Source organism: Microtus ochrogaster, chromosome 8 (assembly GCF_000317375.1).
Source record: "Microtus ochrogaster isolate Prairie Vole_2 chromosome 8, MicOch1.0, whole genome shotgun sequence".
In the NCBI taxonomy this organism is placed as follows: domain Eukaryota; kingdom Metazoa; phylum Chordata; class Mammalia; order Rodentia; family Cricetidae; genus Microtus; species Microtus ochrogaster.
Genome location: NC_022015.1, coordinates 71,362,472 through 71,386,318, shown reverse-complemented (window position 1 = coordinate 71,386,318; position 23,847 = coordinate 71,362,472). Strand labels below are relative to the sequence as shown.

Below are 23,847 nucleotides of genomic sequence, written 5' to 3'. Positions count from 1 at the left end.
AGGGCATTGGATCCCATTATAGATGAGCTACCCATGTGATGGCTAGGAACTGAACTCAGGGCCTCTGGAAGAGTAGCCAGTGCTCTTAAACTGTTGAGCCATCTCTCCAGCCCCCAGCTTTATTCTTACATATGTGTGAGATGACTGCTATCTTCAGGACTCATCTCTAGATATAACATATACTAAGAGAAAGAAACACTTTCAGAAGGGCTTCCAGAAGTAGAAGCAAACTTTCTGGCATCTCAAATGATACAAGTTCCTCCTTGATAAGGCCCATCCTGAATCTATGGCTGAAGATGGCCTTCTCTAAGCACTGATGCTTCATGAAAGGATTGAGAGTTTTGTTCTAGTACAGACTCAAGATAACACAGGAACAAACTTTATTTACTTTCATATCAGAAAGCAATTTAAAATGGTTTTAAAAATGCATAAAATATGACAAAAATACAAATGAAAAGGATAGAAAAGATTTAAGCAAGGGACAAGCCATCTGTGCAAAATTCACTCGCTTCATCTACATAAATGCTGCAAATTTGACTGCTGTTCTCATCAGCCAATGAAGCGAGGGCAACTTACTAATTCAGTAAAGCTTTGTTTGGTTCCAAGTCACAGAGATCCATATCAAACTGGAGTTATTTTAAGTTCTCAATCTAACAGAAAAGGTGATGAAAGGATCTGGCTTTAGCTAGGTAGAGGCTCGGACAATGTGAACAATGCCTTCACAACTTGTTTCTTCCAGTTTTACTCTCTGCGCTTCCTTATTAATTTATGACTATGAGACAAGAAAAAAAAAGCCACAGCTGATGAGCTTTTAGAGGAAACTTAACTACAGCTGTTCAGCTAACATGACATGGCACCAGACTGTTTATACCCTTAGACCACTACTATGCCAGGCAGGCCTTAACTAGAGAGGTTTCTCTTTGCAGTGAACTGCACTAATGCAGACTCAGGGCTGCTCAAGGCACTGGGCATTAAGTGATGGCTGAGAACCCAGTCCTAAACAGGAAATTTATACCATCAAGGGAGAGAAAGCGGAAAGAGTGTGAGATCTGGAGAGAGGGAGAAGGCTTGTAAAATGGTAGCTTCTGGGCAGACAGTTCCTACAGTCATCTCACAGCAACTGGAGTTGCTTCTACCAGGCCTTCACAAAACTGGGCCTGTCACTAGTCAGTCACGGCTGGAGGAAGCATTCACAGGACCTTACTTCTTCTGGTGAACAACTGGGTGGAGTCTGGGGGCAAGGCAGTTATTCTCTTCAGTTACACATCCACAAGTTGAGCTCACCAGGCCCCAATGGATAGTGTGAAACCTATGGTCACACAGATATTTTTGGTTAAAATCAATGAGTCACAAGACAAAACAAAGCAAGAATGTAAGATCTACAAAGAGGCGGGGGCTAAACAAATGTGGGAAGGAAATGAGAGGGAAGCAGCCAGATGTGTTATATACACATATGAAGTTGTCAAAGAAAACAGGTTATATATAAATGTGAAAAATTATAGAACACACACAAAGGCAGATGAGCACTGGCTACATAGCTCTGCATCAAGGAGGTTCTAGGTTCAACTATCTGTGATATTATCCAAGGTTCTATTGGATGATTCCGAGGGGAAGGAAGGGATGAATATTCTTAGTGTTTTGTAATCCAGATACAAATTAGAGAATGAGAACAGATTTTGCTTTCACTGATGTTTTCATGTATTATCCATTCCTTTACTCTATTTCAGGCAGATACTATTACTTTTTGGTGTTGTAGGTATGAAATGTTCTAGACCAATTTAAGAAAAAAATCCTCACGTCTTTTAAAAATTTCAACTTTATTGTAATATACAACTCAATCACTTTGTGAGAAAATTATTTTAATCTATTCAGAGTTATACAATAACCATCTCTTAAAATAAAATAAAAACCCCAAAGGAAAAAAAGAAACCTCATATCCAATTCAGAGCTCCTTGTTTCCAGAACCAGCCAGCTCCGAGGAACAAGTGGCACTCTTGTTATCATTTCCCTTGCTTGTCAAGGCCTCCTGTGCCAGTTCCAGGATTGAAGCAGACAGGCGAGGACCAGAAGAAAAGGTACAAAGATCATTTTACTGAGCTGGAGAGCATCACATTTTTTGTTTCCAGGATGTGGTACTTTGAAGGGCTAAAACTGAAAAAAAAACAAAAACAAAACAACAACTCTAAAATGAGATCGTTGTCATTCTATGAGCTGATGCTAATACTTCGTTAGTGTTTATATTTGTATAAAATAACGAAATGCATAATTCAGCTTTGTTTGGCCAATGGTCATCCTCTACACACTTTATTACAGTTGCCTTCCAGGTATCTAGCCTTCAGACCGTGCCTTCAGACCCTGCCTTCAGAAGGTCTTCCTTAGTTCAATGCAGGTATTTGCCAGTATGTGCAAAAAAAGCATTTCCTTCCACAATCTTCCACTATTTGTAACTTAAGTCAGGTTGATGAGTTATGGGGGTTTAGAACTAAATAGTGGAATGTGAAGGTCAGGTTCCCATTCTAATAACTAGCAAATAATCTGTAAATCAACATTTTACCTAAAGATTTGAACAAAACTCATTCTTAACTCTTATTTCAGTACGAGCTGGAAAATGATTATCCTCTAAAGGATAAATATTACCATGAATATCCATGTGTCAAGTTTTTGCAGACACTAATGTACTTTTAGTTCTTTGGGTATATAATTGCTGAGTCATAGTGTATCTCTGTGTTTAACGCTCTAATGAATTCCCAGACTGTTCTACAAAAACAGTTGCATCATTTTACACTCCCATCATCGGTATATGAAGGTTCTAGTTGCTCTACACCTTTCCCAGCACTTGGAGTGTGGTCATCCTTGTGCATATAAAAGGGGAATTTATTGTGATTTTGATTTGCAGTTCCCTAGAGACTAAAAAAGATGGCAACCATTTGTAACTTTCATTTAGAAATTTCTATTTAAATCATTTGCTATTTAATATTAGATTGTTTTTCATGATTGAGTTTTAAATGTTCTTTATATATTCTAGCTACTATGCACTATCAGATATGACTGTAAAGATTTTCTCCCATTCTATGTCAGTTGCCCTTCTAGTTATATTGATGTTATCCTTTAGAGCGTAAGTTTTTATTTTGGTAAAGTCCAATTTATTCCTATTTTATGTTTGCCACATGTACTCTGCCTTGTTTATTGTCACAGACTTACTACTGCTTTTTTCTAAAAGGTTGTGCTATTGGTCTTATATTTAGGGCTGGAATTCCTTTTACTTTTGTACATGGTATAAAGATCTAGCTCCAATCTTGTGCATGTGGATATCTAGTTTTTCCAGTGTCATTTGTCAAGACTCTTTTAACCAAATACATTTCCTAGAGAATTCTTAAAACTCTATTACATTACTTTTCTATTGCTGTGACAAAACATGATGACCAAGACAAGATGTATTTATTTGTTTGTTTATTTATTTATTTATTTACTTACTTACTTACTGGTTTTTCAAGACAGGGTTTCTCTGTGTAGCCCTGGCTATCCTGGAACTCACTCTATAGACCAGGCTGGCCTCAAACTCACAGAGAACCGCCTGCCTCTGCCTCCTGAGTGAGGCACCACACTGCCTGGCAACAAAAAGTATTTTAAAACAGGACTAAAATGTAGAACACCAAGGAAAGAACTACCTTATTTTATTATATTCATGTAGTGGAGTGTACAAAATGAGTGCTGGCTTCAGAACGCTATGCCTCCTGGAGAGAGGTTTGAAACAGACAGGTCCTGGAAAGCTAACACGGGAGGCAAAAATGAACAGTGAGTGCCTGGTGCTTTAATACATCATCTAGCCAAAAACGATAGTTTAGTTTTTAATGCCTTGTTTAGGAATGAGGGATTTAAGGTTCAAAATATTAGCTTTCTTCTGACTAAACTGTAAGATATGGTATGATCCCTGGTACGTCTCATTTGCCCAGGATTGTCCTTTGTGCAACACCCACGAACCAAAGCATCTTAAAGATGACAACTCGATTTGGGGTTAGGAGACCAATGTCCAGGTCTTATAAACAAGCTGAATTTGTTATTAAATCTCAAGGAATTCACATGGCCTCTTAGATCCTTTGTTAATTTGTTTAAATAAACAGAGACGACAGAACAGTTCTTATCTCTGGAGGATTCGACAGTCCACGCACAGGAGAGGGTCAGCCTAAAACACTACATTGCATTTCTTTGCAAGTTTATATGGTACCACCATCTAGAAATTTGGTTTTGTCTTTTTGTATTTTATGTGTACGAGTGTTTTCCCTGAATGTAAGTCTGTGTGCCACGTGCATGCCTGGTGTCTGAGGAGGCCACAGGAAGGCCTGGGAACTCCCAGACCTCTAGTTACAGGTGACTGTGAGCCATCAGTGGTGCTGGGGATTGAATCTGGGTCTTCTGGAAGAGGAGTCAGTGCTCTAAATTGTTGTTACCTCTCCAGCCCTGCTATTTGTTCTTTTGAGATAAGGTCTCAGTTTGTAGCCTGGGTTAATTTCAAACTCACGGCAATCCTCCTATCTCAGTCTCCTAAGTGCTGGGATTATTGGCTAACTCCAGGAACGTTTAAATCCTGCTTTCGAGGTCTGTGAATTTAACAAAATCCCCAAAACCAAGCTATTCTACCTGCATAGCCCGCAACCCTGAACCACAAATCTGCAAACTTCTTTGCAACTGATCCTGTCATGGCAGAACCTTCAATTCGCCTTTATTGTTTACCATATCCCTGCATTATCTTTAAAGTGATATGACTTTGGACCTTGACTGGTTCATCCCTCTTTAGGCACCCAGGGGTCGCCGCCTGATCGCTAGAGGTCACCATATAGTGCAGATAACTGAGTGGTAAAGTACACTACAGCCCAGAACTCTGGAACTCAAGCCATCCCCCTGCTTCAGCCTCTCTAGCAGTTGAAATTATAGGCACACACCACTGTACCTGGCTCCAGCACAACACTTACTGCCAAATTACCACTATGTTGGATGTACTTTCTTTTTGAGCTCTGGTTTGCCTTTAACTGTGGTCATCACTCTGTCATCCAACACCTTGAGCCCCTTTAGATAGAAATACAGATTTTTGGCTCCTGTGTTGTTATCAGCACCGATTTTCATTGTGGCTACTGGAAGACCCAAAGAAATAAAAAATTTCACATTGGAAGGCACACCTTGCCTCAATTTGGGTATCAGGATGTAGTTCAAAGAAAAAAGTCCCAAGTCTGGGAATTTTTACACTATACCATTTTACTGCAACCTTTACACCCTGTCCTGAGCAACAAATCCAACGAGTACATGATAGAAAGGAAAACTACAAGAAATAGAAAAGCAAAACAATCTTCCTTCATAATAAACTACTGAAAATATTAAGTAAAAGAATATGAGACTATAACACAACAGAATGAGGATTTTTATTTTACAAATGAAAATACAAAAAAAGTGGACTAAACTGACTCTCCACCAAATCTGATTTCATACCTTAGAGTTGACCTTTGCCACTTTATCAGTGAATTCCCTGAGGAAGAAGCACAGGCTAAATTTAGCCACCACGACAGCAAAGACTGGCAGAGAAAAGGATTGCATTGCTGTTCCAATTTCTTTTTCTTCTTGGAAACACACTCCATGGCCACGTGGAGAACTGACGGTTCCGCTCAGTCTTCACAGTGAGTCCACGTCTCTCAGAAGCTAAACTAGGATGTCCCTTGCAATCGCATACAAAGTCCTTACTTTTGTCACATCTGTTACCTTTAGAGAATATTCTGAATGAGCAAGTGAAGCTCCCATTGCGACAGAGGAATTTCTGCAACAGAAACAACAAAGACCAGATAGATAACCGCATCAGTTGTGAAATACACCCCTCCTTAACTTTACAGACTCACCCATGGCTCGAGAACAGGGGAAGGTCAAGGATGCTGGACTACCAAACTTGCAATTTTCATTAATTAATGACTTGAAAAATCTAGTAGCTAAATCTACCAGGCAGGAAATTGGATTTTCTATCTGAAAATGTACATGCGAAGGTCTTCCTTTTTTATGTTGAATCCCTGCTCCCCCACCAGGAAATGAGATGACTCTAAGAAGTTGTAGGAATCCTCTAGGGTATTGAAAAAACATAGCAGTCTAAAGTCCTTAATAAAATTTCAAAACAACTGCAAGTAAAGAGCAAAGGTAAATGGAGACTATTTACAGGAGGAGAGATAAAGTGGTCCTGAAGCTGCCCTGTGCCAATTATTAACTTAGTAAAAGGAACACGCAGAGAACTAGTACACGTGAGTGGATGACTCATTGGATACTTTACTGCTGAGTAAATTTATAAAGTTCTTACGCCCAGCAATGCTTGAATTAGGAAATCAATTCCACTGAACTAAGTCTCTCTTAGTAGGCTCGCAGACTAGATATAACCATAGAAATGGTGATGGCTAGCATGACTCAGCAAAGGCTATATGAAGGTTTACTTATATTCCCAAGTTACTGTTTATTTCTGGCAGAACAACAATCATTTTAGAAATATTTTTCACCTGAAAAACATAATACATACTAATCACAGCAATTTATTATTTAATAATGATATTAACTAAAGTTTTCTTATTTAAGCAACCAAAGATTTCATCCTCTCCTGTATGTAAAGAATGTATTTGTACCGAAACTTCATTCCTGAGTCTCTAGAAGATCGAGCAGAACAGTGGAATTCTGTAGCACCTGAACCCTCAAGAATCCTCTGCAGATTTTTATCTGTTATGCCACCTCCTGTTACAAAGAAAAAGTAATAATTAAGTGGAACAGAGTATCACATGAAAGTTAAATACATATAAATCCCTACTTTACACAAAATATTCATTCTAAATATTTCCACTATTTCAAAAATTACTGTCTCTAAGCTAATATGGGGTCAGAAGACAAGTAAATAAGATCTATGCTACAGACTCAGGAGAACTTGTAAGGACAGAGCTTATAAAGAAAACCCACTTATCCCTTGGTTTATGTCACAATGCTATGCATTACTGAGTTTGGATTTTAAAAACTATCTGGACAAGGAAAATCATTCAGCACTCCATCATTGTTTTCCCCTCAATGTAGACACAGAAAGTTCAAGATAAGTGTAAGGGAAAAGCTACAAAGGCATCAGAAACGTATCCCTAACAGAAGACCTGCAGCACTTCGTTCCCGCCCAGGGTTTGAAGAACATATTGACTCTACTGGAAATGAGACTAAGCAAACTATTTACAGCTTGTTCATCCTAAGATTAACTCTGTTTCATTTCACTGACAAATTTAACTTTTTTTTCTTTTTTTTTTTTTGGATTTTTCGAGACAGGGTTTCTCCATAGCTTTTTGGTTCCTGTGCTGGCCTCGAACTCACAGAGATCCGCCTGCCTCTGCCTCCCGAGTGCTGGGATTAAAGGAGTGTGCCACCACTGCCCAGCCAAATTTAACTTTTTAAAAAATATGTAGCCATGGGGGCTGGAGAGATGGCTCAGAGGTTAAGAGCACTGACTGCTATTCTGGAGGTCCTGAGTTCGATTCCCAGCAACCACATGGTGGCTCACAACCATCTGTGATGAGATCTTGTGCCCTCTTCTGGCCTGAGGGCATACATGGAGGCTGAACACTGTGTACATAATAAATATATAAATCTTAAAAAAATGTAGCCAAATATTTTTATGACATTCATTTGATAATCTTTAATATATTTATAACAGCCATACTCTGAATTCATTTCAGTAATTATAAATATTAAATTATTTATTTTCATATTCTGATAAAGAAAATATATTCAAAACATTTAAGATGGCATTAGCTAGGTACTTTAAGCTGTGTTTTCACTACACTTCTTCAGACTCATTAGCTTGGCTTTTTGTTGTTGTTGTTGTTGTTGTTAGTGCTATCCATGTTGCTGAACCCTTAAAAAGTGGAAAGAACAAGTCAGGCACCGCGGTGACCATCTCTAATCTCAGCACTTGAGGCTGTGGCAGGATGATCTAAAGTTTGACCAGCCTGGGCTATATAACAATACCCTTTCTGTGTATCTGTCTCCTTTGGCAGCTATATGGCATCTCTTTGACTCTGCCTACTCTTTTATCTCTGTTCGGATATTCCACATGGCTTTGCTCTGCTAAGTCATTGGCCAAAACAACTTTATTCATCAACCAATAAAGCAACACATACAGAAAGACATCCCACATCATCTCCCCTTTTCTGTCTCATTAAAAAGGAAAGTTTTAACTTTAACATAATAAAATTACATAAACATATGATCAAGAATTATAGTTATAATATTAGTTGTTAACATTTAGCAAATTAAGGAAAATATTCTATCATATATCCCATCTTTGTAAGTCTAAAGTTTTATATCTAATTTATCTTTTATCATAACTTAGGAAAACTAACTGTCTTCAACTCTTCAAAGACCCCAGAAGGACATAATATTACCTAAGGAAACAGGAAGTGCATTGTAAGCAACTTCCAAAACTCTAGAATTGGTAGAGACATTTCATTGCCTGGACAGTCACCCAAAGTTCTTCTGTAATGTTGGAGCATTCATCTTCAGCCTGCAGGCCCATACTATCCAGCAGACTTTAACGTGAAACAGGAAATTTAAGATCTGTCTGCCTTATAATGGCAAAGTTCATCAGTTACTTTCTTCTGTATCATGGCATTTTTTTCTGTGATGAAGCAACACCTTCTTTAGGCAAGTTCAGCAGTGATTGTTTTTTATGGGTCCTACATGTCCAGTTTATACAGCATACCATCAAGCAGTCCAGGCAAGAAACTGAATGGCTAACAAACTCCATAAGGAGCCTCTCTGATGTCCATCATCTTCTTGAAAAAAAAAAAAACTGGTGCTGCCAGGAGATGTGTCTCATTGTCATGAAAAAAATCTAAGTTCTTAAAACATTGTAAATGCCATATTCTATAAGTCTTTGAAGTATTGAAGATTATCTATATAACTGAAGTATATCTCTGTATATCTAGAAAACCTATCTAACATGACTACAGGTTTGACTATTATAAATGACTACCTATTTATCTGAAATTTTTAATTATATATTACATTTTTAAATGAGCTGTCTAAACATAAATCTTAATCAGGAGCAGAAATATTTATACACAGTGTAACAAAATCAGCCTTAAATATGTATCAATAGACCAAGATCCATACCAACGCAAAGTATCCAACTATATATCATATCCCCCTTATTTGTTTTTTTTTAGAAATTTATTGTGACCATTAATCACTTATAATCAACCCCCTTCAAATGAAAACAAATATTTATAAACAATAATTTTGGGAATTGGGGTGTAGTTTTCTTCAAACTTCTTCCTGCTATTTGTTGGGCGAAGTATTTTTAGGGTTCACAGAGAACTTTCAGGAGGTCTTATTTCGTCAAACCACATTAGCCTGGAAAGAATTCATAGGTTCTCATCTTCTGAGGAAACAAAAACAGAACCTCTTTTCCAAAGCAACATATCCTTAGACACAAATTTTGAAGTTAAGATACCTTTATGTTGGTTTAGCTTAGCAGCCCCCAGAATCTACAGTCAAAAAATTCAAAGAAAACATAATAATATGCATAATCCAGACTCTCTGTGTATTTTCCATCTTTACGTGGCTTATTTGTTTTTTACTCCTTTATCCATGACTGTCTGTACTCTTCTTTTTTTTTTAATTGTAATACTGTTTGGCCAATAGCTTAAGCATAATTCTGGCTAACTCTTATATCTTAAATTAACCCATTTCTATTAATCTGGGCACTACCTACCACAAGGCTGTGGCCTACTGGTAAAGTTTCAGACAGTTCCAGCAGTCTTCTTTGGCAGCTACATGCCTTCTCCCTGACTCTGCCTACTCTCTCTATAGATCTCTTTCAGCCTGGCACAGAGGACTGACTGTCTGTACTCTTCTATATTACTTCTACTGTCTCTTTAAAGACTTTATTTTATTTTTAGTTTTTAAAAACTATTTCTTTTTCTTTTTTTAACTGTCTACACTCTGTTTCTTCGCTCTCCAAGCCTATGTACATTTTTAAACACACTGTCTAGAATTCTCCCCAAGCTCTCTCTGTTTTTATGTGGATGCAGGAGCCCACATGGGCACACCACTCATTTGCTCTTTCAACACTCTATTTCCATATTAGCAGAAAAAACAGCGATAAATACCTGGCATCACCACAATCCTGCCTTTTGCCTGAAAAGGGGGAAAAAGTAAATTTTAGTATCTTTCAATTGAGATTAATAAGTATATTTTAAAAATTTAAGTTACTATTAATACTTAATTTTTCAATAGTTCTCTCTCTCTCTTAGGGAAAAGATAGTGGGCAAGAAAAATGTTCAGTATTATAAGTTTTTTTCTAGAAAGATTGTTATTCTATTGCCTTAAAAATGTATAATATTATAAACATAAAGAATAGGTATCAAAATAAACTCTATAATCACACCACCTTAAGAAAAATCTTACTGGAAAAATCACAGAAAGTTTGAGTTTGTGGTATGCAGAAGAATGAAAATAGGTGCATATAAAATTTTAGCAGAAAAGACAATATAACATAATTATAAGTTATGGTGGTGAGAGTGGAAAGATGGGAATCCACTCAAATATTGCCTCATCAACTAAATATCAACAGAATAAAGCCATACATTCATTTAATTGAAAATATAAGAATTAATTTAATTTCTGACATTATCATGTGGCCTATCCATCCTCCTACGTCTTTCCAGAAAATCCTTCTTCTCCCATAGCTACCTTTCTCAAGCCTCCTCACCTATTAAAATCATATGTAAGCCCCTTATTCTAACTATCTCTTTGAGTTATATTTCTTTGCTAACACACACACAAGAATATACAGTTATGTGCACATTTTTTTGTTGGCTTATTTGCCCCAGGAACTAAACGTAAGAGAGAAGAGAGGAATTAATCCCTTTGACATGGTGAACAAAGAACGTTCCTATTAGCATGGAACTTTAAACATTAAAAGAAGATGAAACAGATAAACAATATTTGTATAATAAAATTTCAGATAGTGAGTACAATGGAGGTAAAATATAGTCAGGTAATAAAATAGGGACTGAGAGGAAGGGGGTGATTTCACAAAATTACTGTTAGAAAAATTAACTGGAGTAAAGATGTATCATGTTCTCAAATACATGAGAGCAAAGCATCCATAAAACATTCACTATCTAAGAAGTTGAAATGATCTTAGAAGGAGGAAAAGTCACATTTATTTGTTTCTTACAAATGAAAGCTTTCTAAAATAAAGACAAATATTTTTAAGAGATAAAGATTATAATACTTTTTGGCCTTCTATAAAAGATTACTTAGAATAATATATTTACCTAACACTATCAGAAGTGGTTAAAAAAATACACAAAACATTGAACATCAGTAATAATCTGAAAAGCAAAACCTTATGGTATAATTTGAACATGAAATGACCCCCACGGGCTTGGTTGCCACCTAAAAGACTTTGGGGAAATGACTGTATCATGAGGACTCTAACTTTACGAATGGAATAATTCTCTGATGGATTAAAAATCTGGATAGACACCCAGACTGCACCCCTCCCTGGGCTCCATATTCTGGCCTACAGCTATGGAAGAAGGCGTTGGCTTTACGGGAGGCCAGGCCCAGCAGAAAACTTCTGCTGCACTAGGTGCCATGCTGTACCAGGAATCCCAGATGCCAAGCACTTTTCCCCAGAACTTCAGAGACTACACAGGCACTTGGAATAGAAAAGACAATGTTGTCACCCAAAACTTCAGAAGTTTAGCAGACCACAAAAACACCAGCAGAGATACCCTACTGGAACTGAAGACTTGCTAGTCACTAGAACCCTTGGACACTTAGGCCAGAAGATCAGGGAAGAAACAAAAACCAAGTGTTGGGACTTTGGAACCCCAGACCCTGAATTTTCTATGACCCTTTGCCTGCCAGAGTAAACAGATTGCTTTCCTGTGCTAGCAGCTGCTCTGAGCAACCAATGCTTGCAGCTGCTGAGCACGTGACTCTGATGGCAGGCGAGTGGTCTCTGGTGGCTTGCAGCTGAAGGATTCTGAGAGCTAGGGCGTGAACAATGGTCAGGGAAGGCACTATATAAGCTGCCCAGGAACACAATAAAGTTGGCATTCTTGGCGTTCTTGTTTCAAGAATGACCTGTGTCTCTGTCTATATGTGTGTATTTTAATTGCCAGGTGGTTCCCCCAACTCAGAAACCACCTTCCCTACTGTAGTACACGTAGTACAGGCACTACAGGACCATAGTACAGGTAGCAGTACGGACATTACACCAAGGAACAAAACAGCCATCCAATAAAGGCAAACACAGGCATTAACACCTAGAATCAACCCAAACCCAGATACCCAAATGCCAGTGTAATGATGTACTTATTGCCTGTATATATTTTATATAGTTATTCTATATAGCTTTTTTATATAACCTTCTTTATTTTGGACAAAAAAAGGAGGGGGGAATACAGTAATATTTTGTTTATACTATAACAAAGTTTGCCTCAAGATCAGAGGGTGGAGCTAGCCACTAGTTAACCATAGAGGGCTGAAGGTCTGTACAGACAGGAAGTAATGTGGCTGGGTAGAGAGAGGAATATTAGGTGGGAGGAGACAAGAGGCAGGTCCCCTTTCAGATGAGGAGTTAACAAGGTAAGAGTTGGCTGTGGCTTGCTCCCTTCTCTCTCTGACCTTTCACCAATATCTGGCTCCAGGTCTTTATTATTTGATGTGGGAGGTCCATCTGTCTGTGTGTTGCTTTTCCTAGTAAATGAATAAAGAAACTGCCTTGGCCTGTTGATAGCGCAGAACTTAGGAAAGCGGGGAGAAGGCACTGAATGCTAGGACAAAGAAGGCGAAGTCAGAGAGAAGCCACAGATCCTCCGCCTGAGACAGACACCGGTTAGAATCTTTGTCAACAAGCCACTGTCATGTGGCGATATACAACTGAATAGAAATGGGCTAAATTAATATAAGAGTTAGCCAACAAGAAGCTAGAGGTAATGGGCCAAGCAGTGTTTTAATTAATATAGTTTCTGTATGGTTATTTTGGTTCTGGGTGGTTGGGACAAACAAGCAGTCCCGGGCCCTCTTCCTCTTCCTACAATTATCAATACCAATTAGAACTCCTGCAGCACCTGGTTCACCAACCATGTTTTCTATTCCAAAACATTTTGGGCTTCCCCATAGTCAAAGATTAAACATAAAATGTTGTTTAGCAAGGTTTTCAAGGTTCTACATACTCTTTTCTTCACTTCAAATTCTGTTCATTCTTCAGTACCTTAAGTCATGCCTGCAGAAACAATGCCCCAACCCTGACAAGACCTACACGGTGAACAGAGAAACTCTTACAAACTGTCTTCTGACCTCCACAGACACGCCATGGCAAGCACATGTACATCACACACTAACAAATGTACAAAGATTTCCTAGAGCAATCTCTGACTGCTCTACAAATCTAGTTTACTCACATCAGAAAACAATCCTAATATATTGATAGTTGGAAAGAATTAAAAAGAACGTAAGTTTTAGGATATATATACAGAGATGACAACTGTAAATTTAACAGGGATTCCCCTGCATATATATAGACTGACAGTAAAAAGATGTGGTATAAAAATAAACAAGACTAATGACAGAGAAAAGGTAAAACTTGCTGTCTATGATTTGATCTGAAGTGCCCTGGTTATTTAAAATACCTATGCAATAAATAAATAAATAAAAATCATATAAATATGTCACTGGCTCTACTTTTCTTCCATAATCACCAAAACATTAATATTCATTTTTATAAACTAGCTGAATAGAACAGAATATTATATATAATAGAACAGTAACCACAACCCTCTTGTACCTCATCTATGAGTTGCTTTATTAGAGGCAGTCCTTCAAGTGCTGAACTGTCACATCCGCTGGTCAAAACACGTTCAAATCCCAAAGTCAGGAGGGTCTCCAGAGCTGCCATTGGATCATGAACCATGTCAAAGGCTAAAATAAGTAAAACTCATTTGAATTTTGAACTGAAATATCCTCTAATTCAATAGGTTCCAAAATGTAGTGTGTATATATACATATTATAATATATATTATGTATAATGGTATGCTAGATTTATATTGGCTTACAATAGGTAATTATGAAATACTCATAATTTTTATTTAAAATTAGTCAAAGTAAAGCATTTAAACCACAGAAACAAGAAAATGCTACAAATTAGTTTCTTCCTTCCTTTCTTTTTGAGACAGGATCTCATCATGTAACTGTAAGTAGCCTGGAACTCACTGTGTAGACCAGGCTAGCCTTAAACTCATAGTGACCCATCTGCCTCTGCCACTAGGGTTCCGGAATTAAGGACGTGCACCACCAGACCTGCTCCAAGAGTTCTTTTTTTCATTCCTAAGGGTTCTTTTTATTTTTTAAGAGTCAGAGTTTGCCAGTACAAAACTCTACATGCCACCGGTAATAGGCACGGCCATTTTATCAGCATGCGTTTCAATAGGAGCATTTACTTGGACAAAGAGAAGACGTGACAAGTTTCAAATTTTCAGTAATCACAAGTGTTTCTCTTTAAAATAAAATTCAAAATTTTAATTTTAAAGTAACTATTAAGTTTCTACAGGTAACATTTAGCTATGACAATGCTGTAAATGTGGTCACACCTGGAAAAGTGTTCAAAGGCCGCAAACTATACTGCAGAAACGGTACATTATACTCACCTGTCCCAGGAGAAACCTGGCCTCACTCTCACAGTCACTGAGTGGTTTGTACTAGATCATTTGCCTGATACACTCAAGACTCATAGCTGATCGTTTTCAACAGACAACACGAGGTTCTGTTCTACTAAGATACTTCCTTTCTCAAATCAGGCATGGAGGCACAGGCTTGTAATTCTAGCACTCAGGAGACAAGGCAGGAGGATTCCAAGTTCAGGGGAAGGGAGGAAGGAGAGAGGAAAGGGATGGGGCTTCTCTCTTCAGAACAATAAGAGAAGTGGCCTGGGAACCTACATCTGCTTTGGTGCTCAGCACTAGTATAAGATACAGAATTCTAGTTTATGGAGATGAGGTACTATGGGTCCTGGGGACACACTCCCTTTTCCACCCTTTACTGGACACAGGCAGCTGCTGTAGTTCACAAGTTTTCCTGCTTTGGTGCCATCACTTTCCCAACAGTGGTTATACTGCCTTATTAAATAAACAAGCGGGCAAAAAGTGGAACCAAGAACACTATTAAAACACAATTTTTATTTCTAAAAATCGGGAAAATATTTCTGTTAGACTTATTAGAGAAAGATTAAGAAATAGAAATTTGAAGTCATCTTTTAAAAGTTTAAATTTTTTAAATATATTCTATGTGACTGCTTCATTTTTTAAAACTATTAAGAATGACAAAATTTAAACTACATTTTCAGATAAATGTTCACTAATTTAAAAATATTTTTGGTGTGCCTGGCATCAAGATGCTGACAGACTAATGTCTTTTATTGCCTTTTTTTTTTTTTTGTTTTAAAAAAAGAAACACTGCTAGTACCAAATCAAGACAAAAGTTTCTGGTACTGTCATAATTTCAAAGGGTAATAAATACTTTAATCTTAATTTCTATACATGGAGACAGATACGGCAATTCACTCTAAGCCTATTTAAAAAGAAGAAAAGCATTTAACACTTTCTCAAGTATCACTGTTTTGACTAAAGACTTTTTTCTTTTCATCTGCAATGGAGGTGCCTTTTAAACACAAGTGACACTTGTCCCTTGATTTTACCAAGGCTTAGTAAGACTTAGCCAAAGTACAGGGGAACTATAACTATTAGCATCTATTCTTCGTAAAAAGGTCTGATTCTTGTTCACACATCTACTTTGTCTTCCCACAAGAAATCTCTATTTGACAAAGCTGACCTCACTGCTAGCTCTAGGAATCGTTTTACCTGGCACAAATAAGCCAGGAGGTACACTTGATTTCAATGGCCATGATTTACTCCTTTTAGGACTGTATATGATCTAAGGTGATCTAATAAATAATGAATCTCAGGATTGCTACTAGGTTGGACACATACACTTGCAGGCAATGCTTACTCTCTCCTCACGTATATGCTACCACCGCCTTCTTAACAAGGTTTCGTAACAGAGTTTTCAAGCTTTCTAGGCACCGAACACCATTTCCTCATCTATAACTAGCTAGTATCACTGTAACACTACAGAAGGGTTGTGCCATCTGGTGAGATCTGAAAACTGACAGCATTTAACAAACCTATTAGAACAGAAATGACTCACCTCGGTGAAAAGTGACTGGCAGAGGACGGCAGAGAGCTATAAAGACAGTCATGCAACAAGAGGAGGCTCATTACTATTTGTAGAATTCTCCTTGGGTAAAACTTTTATATTCTCTTCTGCTAAGATAGTGAACTAAAACAGTAACAAAACGGCAGTCTTATAAATTCAAAAGTCCTATCTTTCCTCTAAACTCTGACTTTCATATGAAATATAACTATCTGTACCTTAGGTACCAAACAAAAATTACATGAACTAAAAAGACAACATTAAATCAATTACTTGGATACGCTAAGGATCATCAAGAAAAACTCTGGCCTCATAATGGAGATATTTTGCATTTATCCTCTCCACTTTCTCTCCTCATTATGGACTAGAATAACTTCTCAAGTTTCGGTGTATTGGTTAATGCAATCAATGTAAATTTCTCTTAAACTCTGCAAGAGCAGAACCTGATCTACAGCAATAAAGGAGTACCAAAACGGCTTTGCCACGTATACCCTCTACCCCAAAAAGTTAAACAACTTTTTTAAAAAGATAGGTTAGCTTAAGTATATGCAGGTACGTCTGAAAAATCAATTTTTTTCTGCATCAGGAGAGTGTGTATAGGTGCTAGAGGCTTTTACACCTCAGCTACAAATTCTTACCCACAAGAGACATGCACAGCTCTTTGTCAATGTGTCCATCTTCAGTCAATGCCCCAAATACCAAACCATCAGCACCATAAAGCTTGGCAAGACGAATGTCAGCCTTCATCACTTCAACTTCACGATCTGAATATAAAAAATCGCCTCCTCGTGGTCGAATCATCACAAAAACTGGAATCTGGACACTTTGTTTTACTACTTGAAGAATACCTTTAAGAAAGAAGCAGACTAAAGTTCAACTATAAGCTAAGAGATCTGGAGAAGTTATTAAACTATTATTGGTCATATATAGTTATTCTTAGGTATCATTTCCAAAGGAAAAGAGCAGGAGAATCAGAGGATAATACAAAGGGAAGGAGGCCTATGGGGAAGGGAGGCAGCCTTGAGTGAATGTGTAAAGAACGGATGAAGTTCTTAGTGAATGTGTATTATTAACAAGGACCAAAGCTTAAACCCATGGCAATTGGCAAAGCCTTCCTCTGGTCCAAGTTGAGCATTTACAAATGACTGACTAATGAGTGTAAAAACTAGCAACTGCAGCTTCCTCCTCCAGATGATTGCACCCTAAGACTGCTCCCTACAGTCTTAGGTAAGACCAGCTCACTCCTCTAGCTGCGCTGTACACAAGGAACACGCTGAGGCTCCAGGATGCTGCACTGTAGGTACCACTCCACCAGAATAAGCACGATCCATCCATCCCAACTTGTGTGTGTGTGTATGCGCGCGCACAAAAGCCAAAGAATAGAGAGCAAGGCAGAAGGGCTGAAGATACTCAAAAGCACTTGGCCGGGCGGTGGTGGTGCACGCCTTTAATCCCAGCACTCGGGAGGCAGAGGCAGGCGGATCTCTGTGAGTTCGAGACCAGCCTGGTCTACAAGAGCTAGTTCCAGGACAGGCTCCAAAGCCACAGAGAAACCCTGTCTCGAAAAACCAAAAAAAAAAAAAAAAAAAAAAAAGCACTTGTCAGCTGATATAATAAAAACAATTTACCTTCCAATCTCTTGAGGCTTCAGGACAAAAATATGTTTAACTAAAAATATGTTTAATTAAAACCTTTAATGATGTGATTTACAACTATAAGTATTTCTACTTGGTAGCATGGTCTTGATTTACTTAACATAACATTAAATAATCAGTTGTTGCTATCTCTGTACGAGAAATTTGGTGGGAAAAAAGGATTCTTACCCATGCTGGGCGTGGTTCCTCCCTCCAATAAGCCAGCACATAGTTCAATCCGACCAGCACCTTTTTAAAAAACATATTTATTTAAAGTTCCTATGATAAGACAACTGTTTATCTAAATATAAAAATAACCTGAGAGCTTAACAAAGAAATCAAAATATAAAATTAGAGTAAAAATATTTTAAATCTCAATTGTATTCTACAACCCTCATTGTGTTACTGATAGCCAAATAGTTAACTCAAGTTAAGCCAGTTCTCTTAAACTTTGTCTTAGAGTTGCTGTGCACAAGGAATAAAGACATTATTGGATAGAAAATAGTAGGATGTTAACTCTCAACCAATTTTTGAAAACATTCCTTATTACTCTAAGTTTTAAAACAAAACAGTTAATTTATAGTAGCTATTGAGATAATTTCAAGATGAGGTAAATACTGATAGAAAAAAAAAACCTGTCAAACTATTGGGGTCATGTTACAAAAAAGGTCTCAGGGACAAGGCTCTCACTAACCAAAGACAGGATATTTTAAGCATTAACAAACAAAATAACTATGATAAATTAAAACACATGTCGAAATCTAGTTTTATAATGTTAAAACAACTCATTGGAGGGTAGCAAACAGATGTGTTATTCTGGAAATCAGAGAACAAAGAAGGCAGTCTTTCTCCCTTCCTCTCATACTAACAAAATTTCAACACAACCAAATGATAAAAAGTTGTTCTAGTTGTATACTAGACACTAAATAAATAAATATTAAGCAGGGCGTGATGGTACACACCTGTAATTCTAGTACTGGGAATGCTAAGGCAGAAAGATTGTCATGAGTTCAAGGTCAGCCTCAACTACAAGTAGGCAGTGGTATCCTATGTCCCTCCAAAAACAAAAGAACAAACAAAATTCAACCAAATATATATATTTATGAATATACACACATATTAGATTGACAAATGACTGGAAAACTTATAAAAGATGATAGACCAGTTTGGTAACACCTGAATCCACTGAACAATCTCAACATCATACCCATGCACACACACAAAGAAAAACACAAGATGCCCTCCTAATGTAATACAGCAGGATACTGCCTATAAAGCAATTTTTAAAAATTATTTTTATTTCTAAACTTTTATTTTAATTTTGATGTTTTGAAACAGGGTCTCTCTCTCTATAGCCCTGGCAATTCTAGAATTTGCTGTGTAGAGCAGACTTGCCTCAAATTCATAGAGACCTGCTTGTCTTCATCTCCTGAGCGCTGGGGTTAGAGACATGCACCACCTTGCCCAGCTTATTTACTTTTATATGTATGAGTATTCTGCCTGCACGTCGTGTACCATGTGTAGGTATGCCTGCTGCACAGAGGCCAGAAGAGGACATCGGATTCCCAGAACTGAACCACCACGAGGGTGTAGGAACTGAACCCACAGCCTCTGAAAAAGCACCCAGTGTGTGTAACCAATGAGCCATCTCTCCAGCCCTAAGAAACAATTTTATTAAAGCTCAATTCTGAATTGGACTTTAAACTCAACAGGGAATAGAGAGATTAGAAAAGAATATCAAATGGCACCACTTACATAGTCAGCAAAATTGGGACTGTGGTGCTCTGAGTGATGAACATCATAGTGCATCTAACAAATAACTACGGAAAAAGAGAAAAAGAAACCTTTTTTTAAAAAACGAGGAAATCATAGAGTATGGTAGTACATGTCTGCGATCCTAGCACTTGAAAAGCTTAGGCAAGCTGTTCACAGTTTGAGGTCACCCTGGGTTACACAAAGACTCTCTCAAAACAGCCAAGAATAAGAGATGTAGCTTTAGTGATACAGCACCCAGCATGTGCAATTCCCCAGGGCAAGGGGGATTACCTGTTACAGCAATGATCAACCCTTCATTCCTTTCTATTGCCATGAAGGGATTTTTACATTTTCAAAGGTTTCCAGAAATCAGCAAGGACTGACAGTAATCAAATGTGTCCAGAAAAACTGAAACCACGTAAATTGCTCCCTACCAAAAACGTCTGCTGAAAACTACTGACCATGACTTAAAAATGGTTGAAGTTTGTAATGATTATTTTTCATTGTCAATTTGATTAGATTTGGAGTCATCTTTGAGAGAGTTTCCAGAGCAGCTTGACTGAGGAGGAAAGACCCACACTGAACATGGGTGGCACTAATTCATGGCCAGAGTCCCAGAACTAAAACAGAAAGAGAAAGCCAACTGAGCATCAGCGTCCACTTGTTTGTTTCCTGGCTGCCGACACAATGGGATCAGCTGCTCCAAGCTCAGCGCTAAGCCTTTAGAACCACGATGGACTGAATCCCTCAAACTGTGAGCCAACATAAACTCTTCCTTCTTTAAGTTTCTTTTGCCAGGTAATCTGTCACAGCAAATTTTAACTACCAAAAAGTTGTTTAAATTATTTTTCTGATCTTGAGATGATGGAAATGCTTATGCTTCTCACAAAAACAAAATTAGAACACAAAACAAAACAGCACCTATGGTAAAAAGATAAGACCTCTAAAAGCATCTAGAATTTTCATTCTTCAGTACTGGGGATTGATTACACATGCTACAGTGCTTTGCCAATGAACTACTTGCTCAGTCCCCTGTATTTTAAACTATTTCAAATTCTTAAATTTGTGTCAAGTTCAATAAAAAATCATGTTAATGAGTAAGGAGGATTACAGATGCCATAAAATGTGACCTGCTTGGGGGAAAGAGGGTATTAGACAGTAATCTTCCAATAAATTTTTGGTTTTGCCTTACTTTCTAAAGCCAAGGTTTCCCCGTCTAGCTCAAGCTGGTCTCCAACTTTCAACCCTCATGACCTCAAGCTTCTCTGTGCTGGGATCACAAGCATGTGCCGCCACGCCGCGCTCTTCAGTAGGTTTTCTAGTTAGCTGTTTCTGAAAGGACTGCTACTGTCCAAGGGATGACAAGGGCTTTATCTTTTTTTAATGATGTTTCACTCTATAGCCAGAACTGATTTCACAGTGATCCCAGCAGTCTCAGCCTCCCAAGTGCCCAGCTTGGCCAGGCGATTTTGGAGGTCAGGTCATAGGACTCATTCTCAGACCCTAAAAAGGTTGTCAACCACTATTCATCATCTAGTCTCCCTTACCTCCTCTTTCTGCATTCATGGCCGACTCCACCGAGTCTACACACACTTCCATAAGAAATCCATTTGGTGCTCCTAAAGGGTACAAACAACAGAAATTCTTGAAGGAACTAGCAATTCATGCCAATCTTCCACTAACACTTCCGTTTTTGCAACCTGAATGTGCAACAGAGAAACAATACACGTACTCAGACCCATCCACGTGGTAAAATGCCACACTCATTCAAATCGGTGAGTCCAGACTATGAAACAGATATACAGACGTACGCAAAAGATGCCAAAGCGAAACAATTTTTAGTACATAGTAAATGTGAAATTAATCTTCCTAAACCACAGATCTCATCATTGTGTCCCAGCTCAGACTCTCGGAACATTTCTCAATGCTAACAGTTAAAAAGACTACGTATTTAAAATGACTTCGAATCCTGGTGCCACCATTTTATTCACTGTGTGGCCCTAGACAAGTTACTTTTCTATAAAGTAGAGGTTTCAATTACTGACCTCAGAGTAATCAACACTGAGATATTTACATAAAGGGCACATCCACTAAACATTATCATATATATATATATATATATATATATATATTGGAGATAGGATTTTTCTGTGCAATAGTCATAGCTGTCCTGAAACTAGCTCTTGTAGACAGGCTGACCTTGAACTCACAGAGATCCACCTGCCTCTTCATTAACATTAATAAACTATATCTTATTTCTTCTTTAGGACTTCAGTGTTCCTCAGTCTCCATCTTTGCCAATGAATATACTATTCCAATGATAAAATCCTTCTAGTTTCATCTTCAAATGCTAAACTTCTCCAAGGATCATAACAAGTCACATTTCCATGGTTTTTTCTCCCAAAGTAGAAAGATCTATCTCCTTCTGTACCCCAATAACTTATATATTTCTCATTCAGACCCTAGTTTCACCCCTTAGGAGATACATATCTGATCTCTATGGTTGACAGGAAGTTCCTTAATAAGGTCATTATTATTTAAGAGTTTTGTCTTCCTCTCTCAGCAAGTACAGGAGCTACCATGCTAACAAGTCACCCAAATATACCCTAAAACCTGAATTACAAATTTACATGTTAATATGAAAAAGAATGGTGTAAACAGCTTGGAGTTTTTCCTGCAAGTTAGTTTTAATTAAAGATTTGAATGCTGGAGCCTAGGAAATGGCTCAGTGGGTACAGCCATTTACTGTGCAAACCTGACAACCTAAGTTCATGCCGATGTATTTAAAATTGGAAGAGCTACTGCCTCCGAGCTCCACATACTCACTATGCCACATGTACCCACCCCACACAATAACGATCAATACACTCATACTTCATGTATTGCTCTCTTTAAAAATAGTCACCATATTGTGGTACTTATTACTAATGGGCAGTGAATTTGTAATTGTTTTTACTTTTCTATATTGCTTGACTTTTTCGACCTAACATTGCTTTAACGATGAAAAATTACTTTGAAAAACACAAATTTGTCACCTCCTAAAATGAAGTTACAATTGTCGTTTATTTAATAAAAGACTATCAGTCCCAAGATTGGGACTCAAATGTTAGCCTATGGCCTTAAATAACAACGCACTAACTCCACAAATCTGATAGCCACATCAACAGTCACACCCCTGGGCCTGACAACGCTGAAGGATTTAGCTTCACAGGAAAGGACGGGAACAACGTGTTTCATAGGGATCAGAAAAGATGTTTGAGGCGGTAGCGCTCAAAGTAAGATACTCCAGGTGGCTTTGGGGACTCTGAGTCTGCGGCTTTACTTGCCTTTTTCTCCCTTAGCCTCTCACCAATGGAAACGTGTGGGATGGAAGCGTAGGTATGAGAAACCAGCTATCTTCCAATATTAAAGAGATCTGCAAAATCTTCCACATTAAAGAGATTTGCTAAACACAGAGCATTGTCACTTATACCATTTTATTTAGGAATATTTATCCTTCATAAAAGTTATACGTGTTAATATATAATAGGTATATTACGGCTATTTTTTAACTTATCAGTCAATACATACTTTTTAGGACAGTAAGTCCTAAGAAAAACAAACGTGAGAACCGCTGGTTTGGAGAACTAGGAGTTCACTGAGTGGGAAGAGATTTGCCGCGATAGCCACACCTGGAGGGCTCCCGCAGGAAGCAACGAGTCCCGCGTAACCAACCCAAAGGCAGGGCAAACAGACCCCACTAGTCACCGCACGTTTATTATCCACCGCAGCGACAGGGAGGTGGCAGGCGATGGTGCCCTCTTGTGGCCCAAGGGATTTCGGGGAGTTAGGGGGAACCTGCGGGAAAGCGTGACCCACAGGGACCCCCAAGAAGCGTGGAGACTCGCGGGAAGCGTCACTGCCTGGGACCCACGAGGAGCTGAGGAACCCACCCGGGGTCGACCCGCACACCACCCCCTGCCTCGTCGCCTTCCGCACCCGCCTTCCCCGACGGCATCCACGCCGGTTTCCGCTCGCAGGAAGCCCCTTTCTTCATGCTTCCCGCCTTCCTCCCTCGCTCGCCTTCGGTTTCCACGGAGTCACCGCGGCTGCACGAGCCACGGAGGAGGCGCGTTCCCGACGCCCGCGCCCCTTAGAGTCGTAGGCGCAAGCGCAGTAGCCAGCCTGTGGGGCGGGGCGCAC

The 23,847-nt window shown here is 38.5% G+C and overlaps 1 protein-coding gene across 6 annotated transcripts; it reads right to left on the bottom strand.

The window, feature by feature from the left end:
• Window positions 1-1,798: 1,798 nt before the first annotated feature.
• On the bottom strand, window positions 1,799-23,810 carry Cutc (cutC copper transporter). 6 transcript variants are annotated; one of them, XR_003377311.1, is made up of 10 exons: window positions 23,644-23,810; window positions 21,213-21,284; window positions 18,100-18,159; window positions 16,915-17,124; window positions 16,271-16,306; window positions 13,856-13,989; window positions 10,161-10,188; window positions 6,645-6,750; window positions 3,669-5,803; window positions 1,799-2,151 (listed from the first exon to the last, which is right to left on the bottom strand). XR_003377311.1 is itself a non-coding variant. In XM_005352324.2 (9 exons), the coding sequence occupies exons 1-9, from the start codon at window positions 23,699-23,701 to the stop codon at window positions 5,689-5,691; spliced, it is 819 nt and encodes a 272-aa protein (XP_005352381.1). In that variant the 5' UTR covers window positions 23,702-23,810; the 3' UTR covers window positions 3,615-5,688. The 6 variants fall into 6 exon arrangements, 4 of the variants coding, with proteins under 4 accessions (XP_005352381.1, XP_005352382.1, XP_026637480.1 ...); XR_001229021.2 differs by having other exon boundaries at window positions 5,482-5,803; XM_005352324.2 differs by lacking the exon at window positions 1,799-2,151 and having other exon boundaries at window positions 3,615-5,803.
• Between the last annotated feature and the right edge of the window lie 37 nt (window positions 23,811-23,847).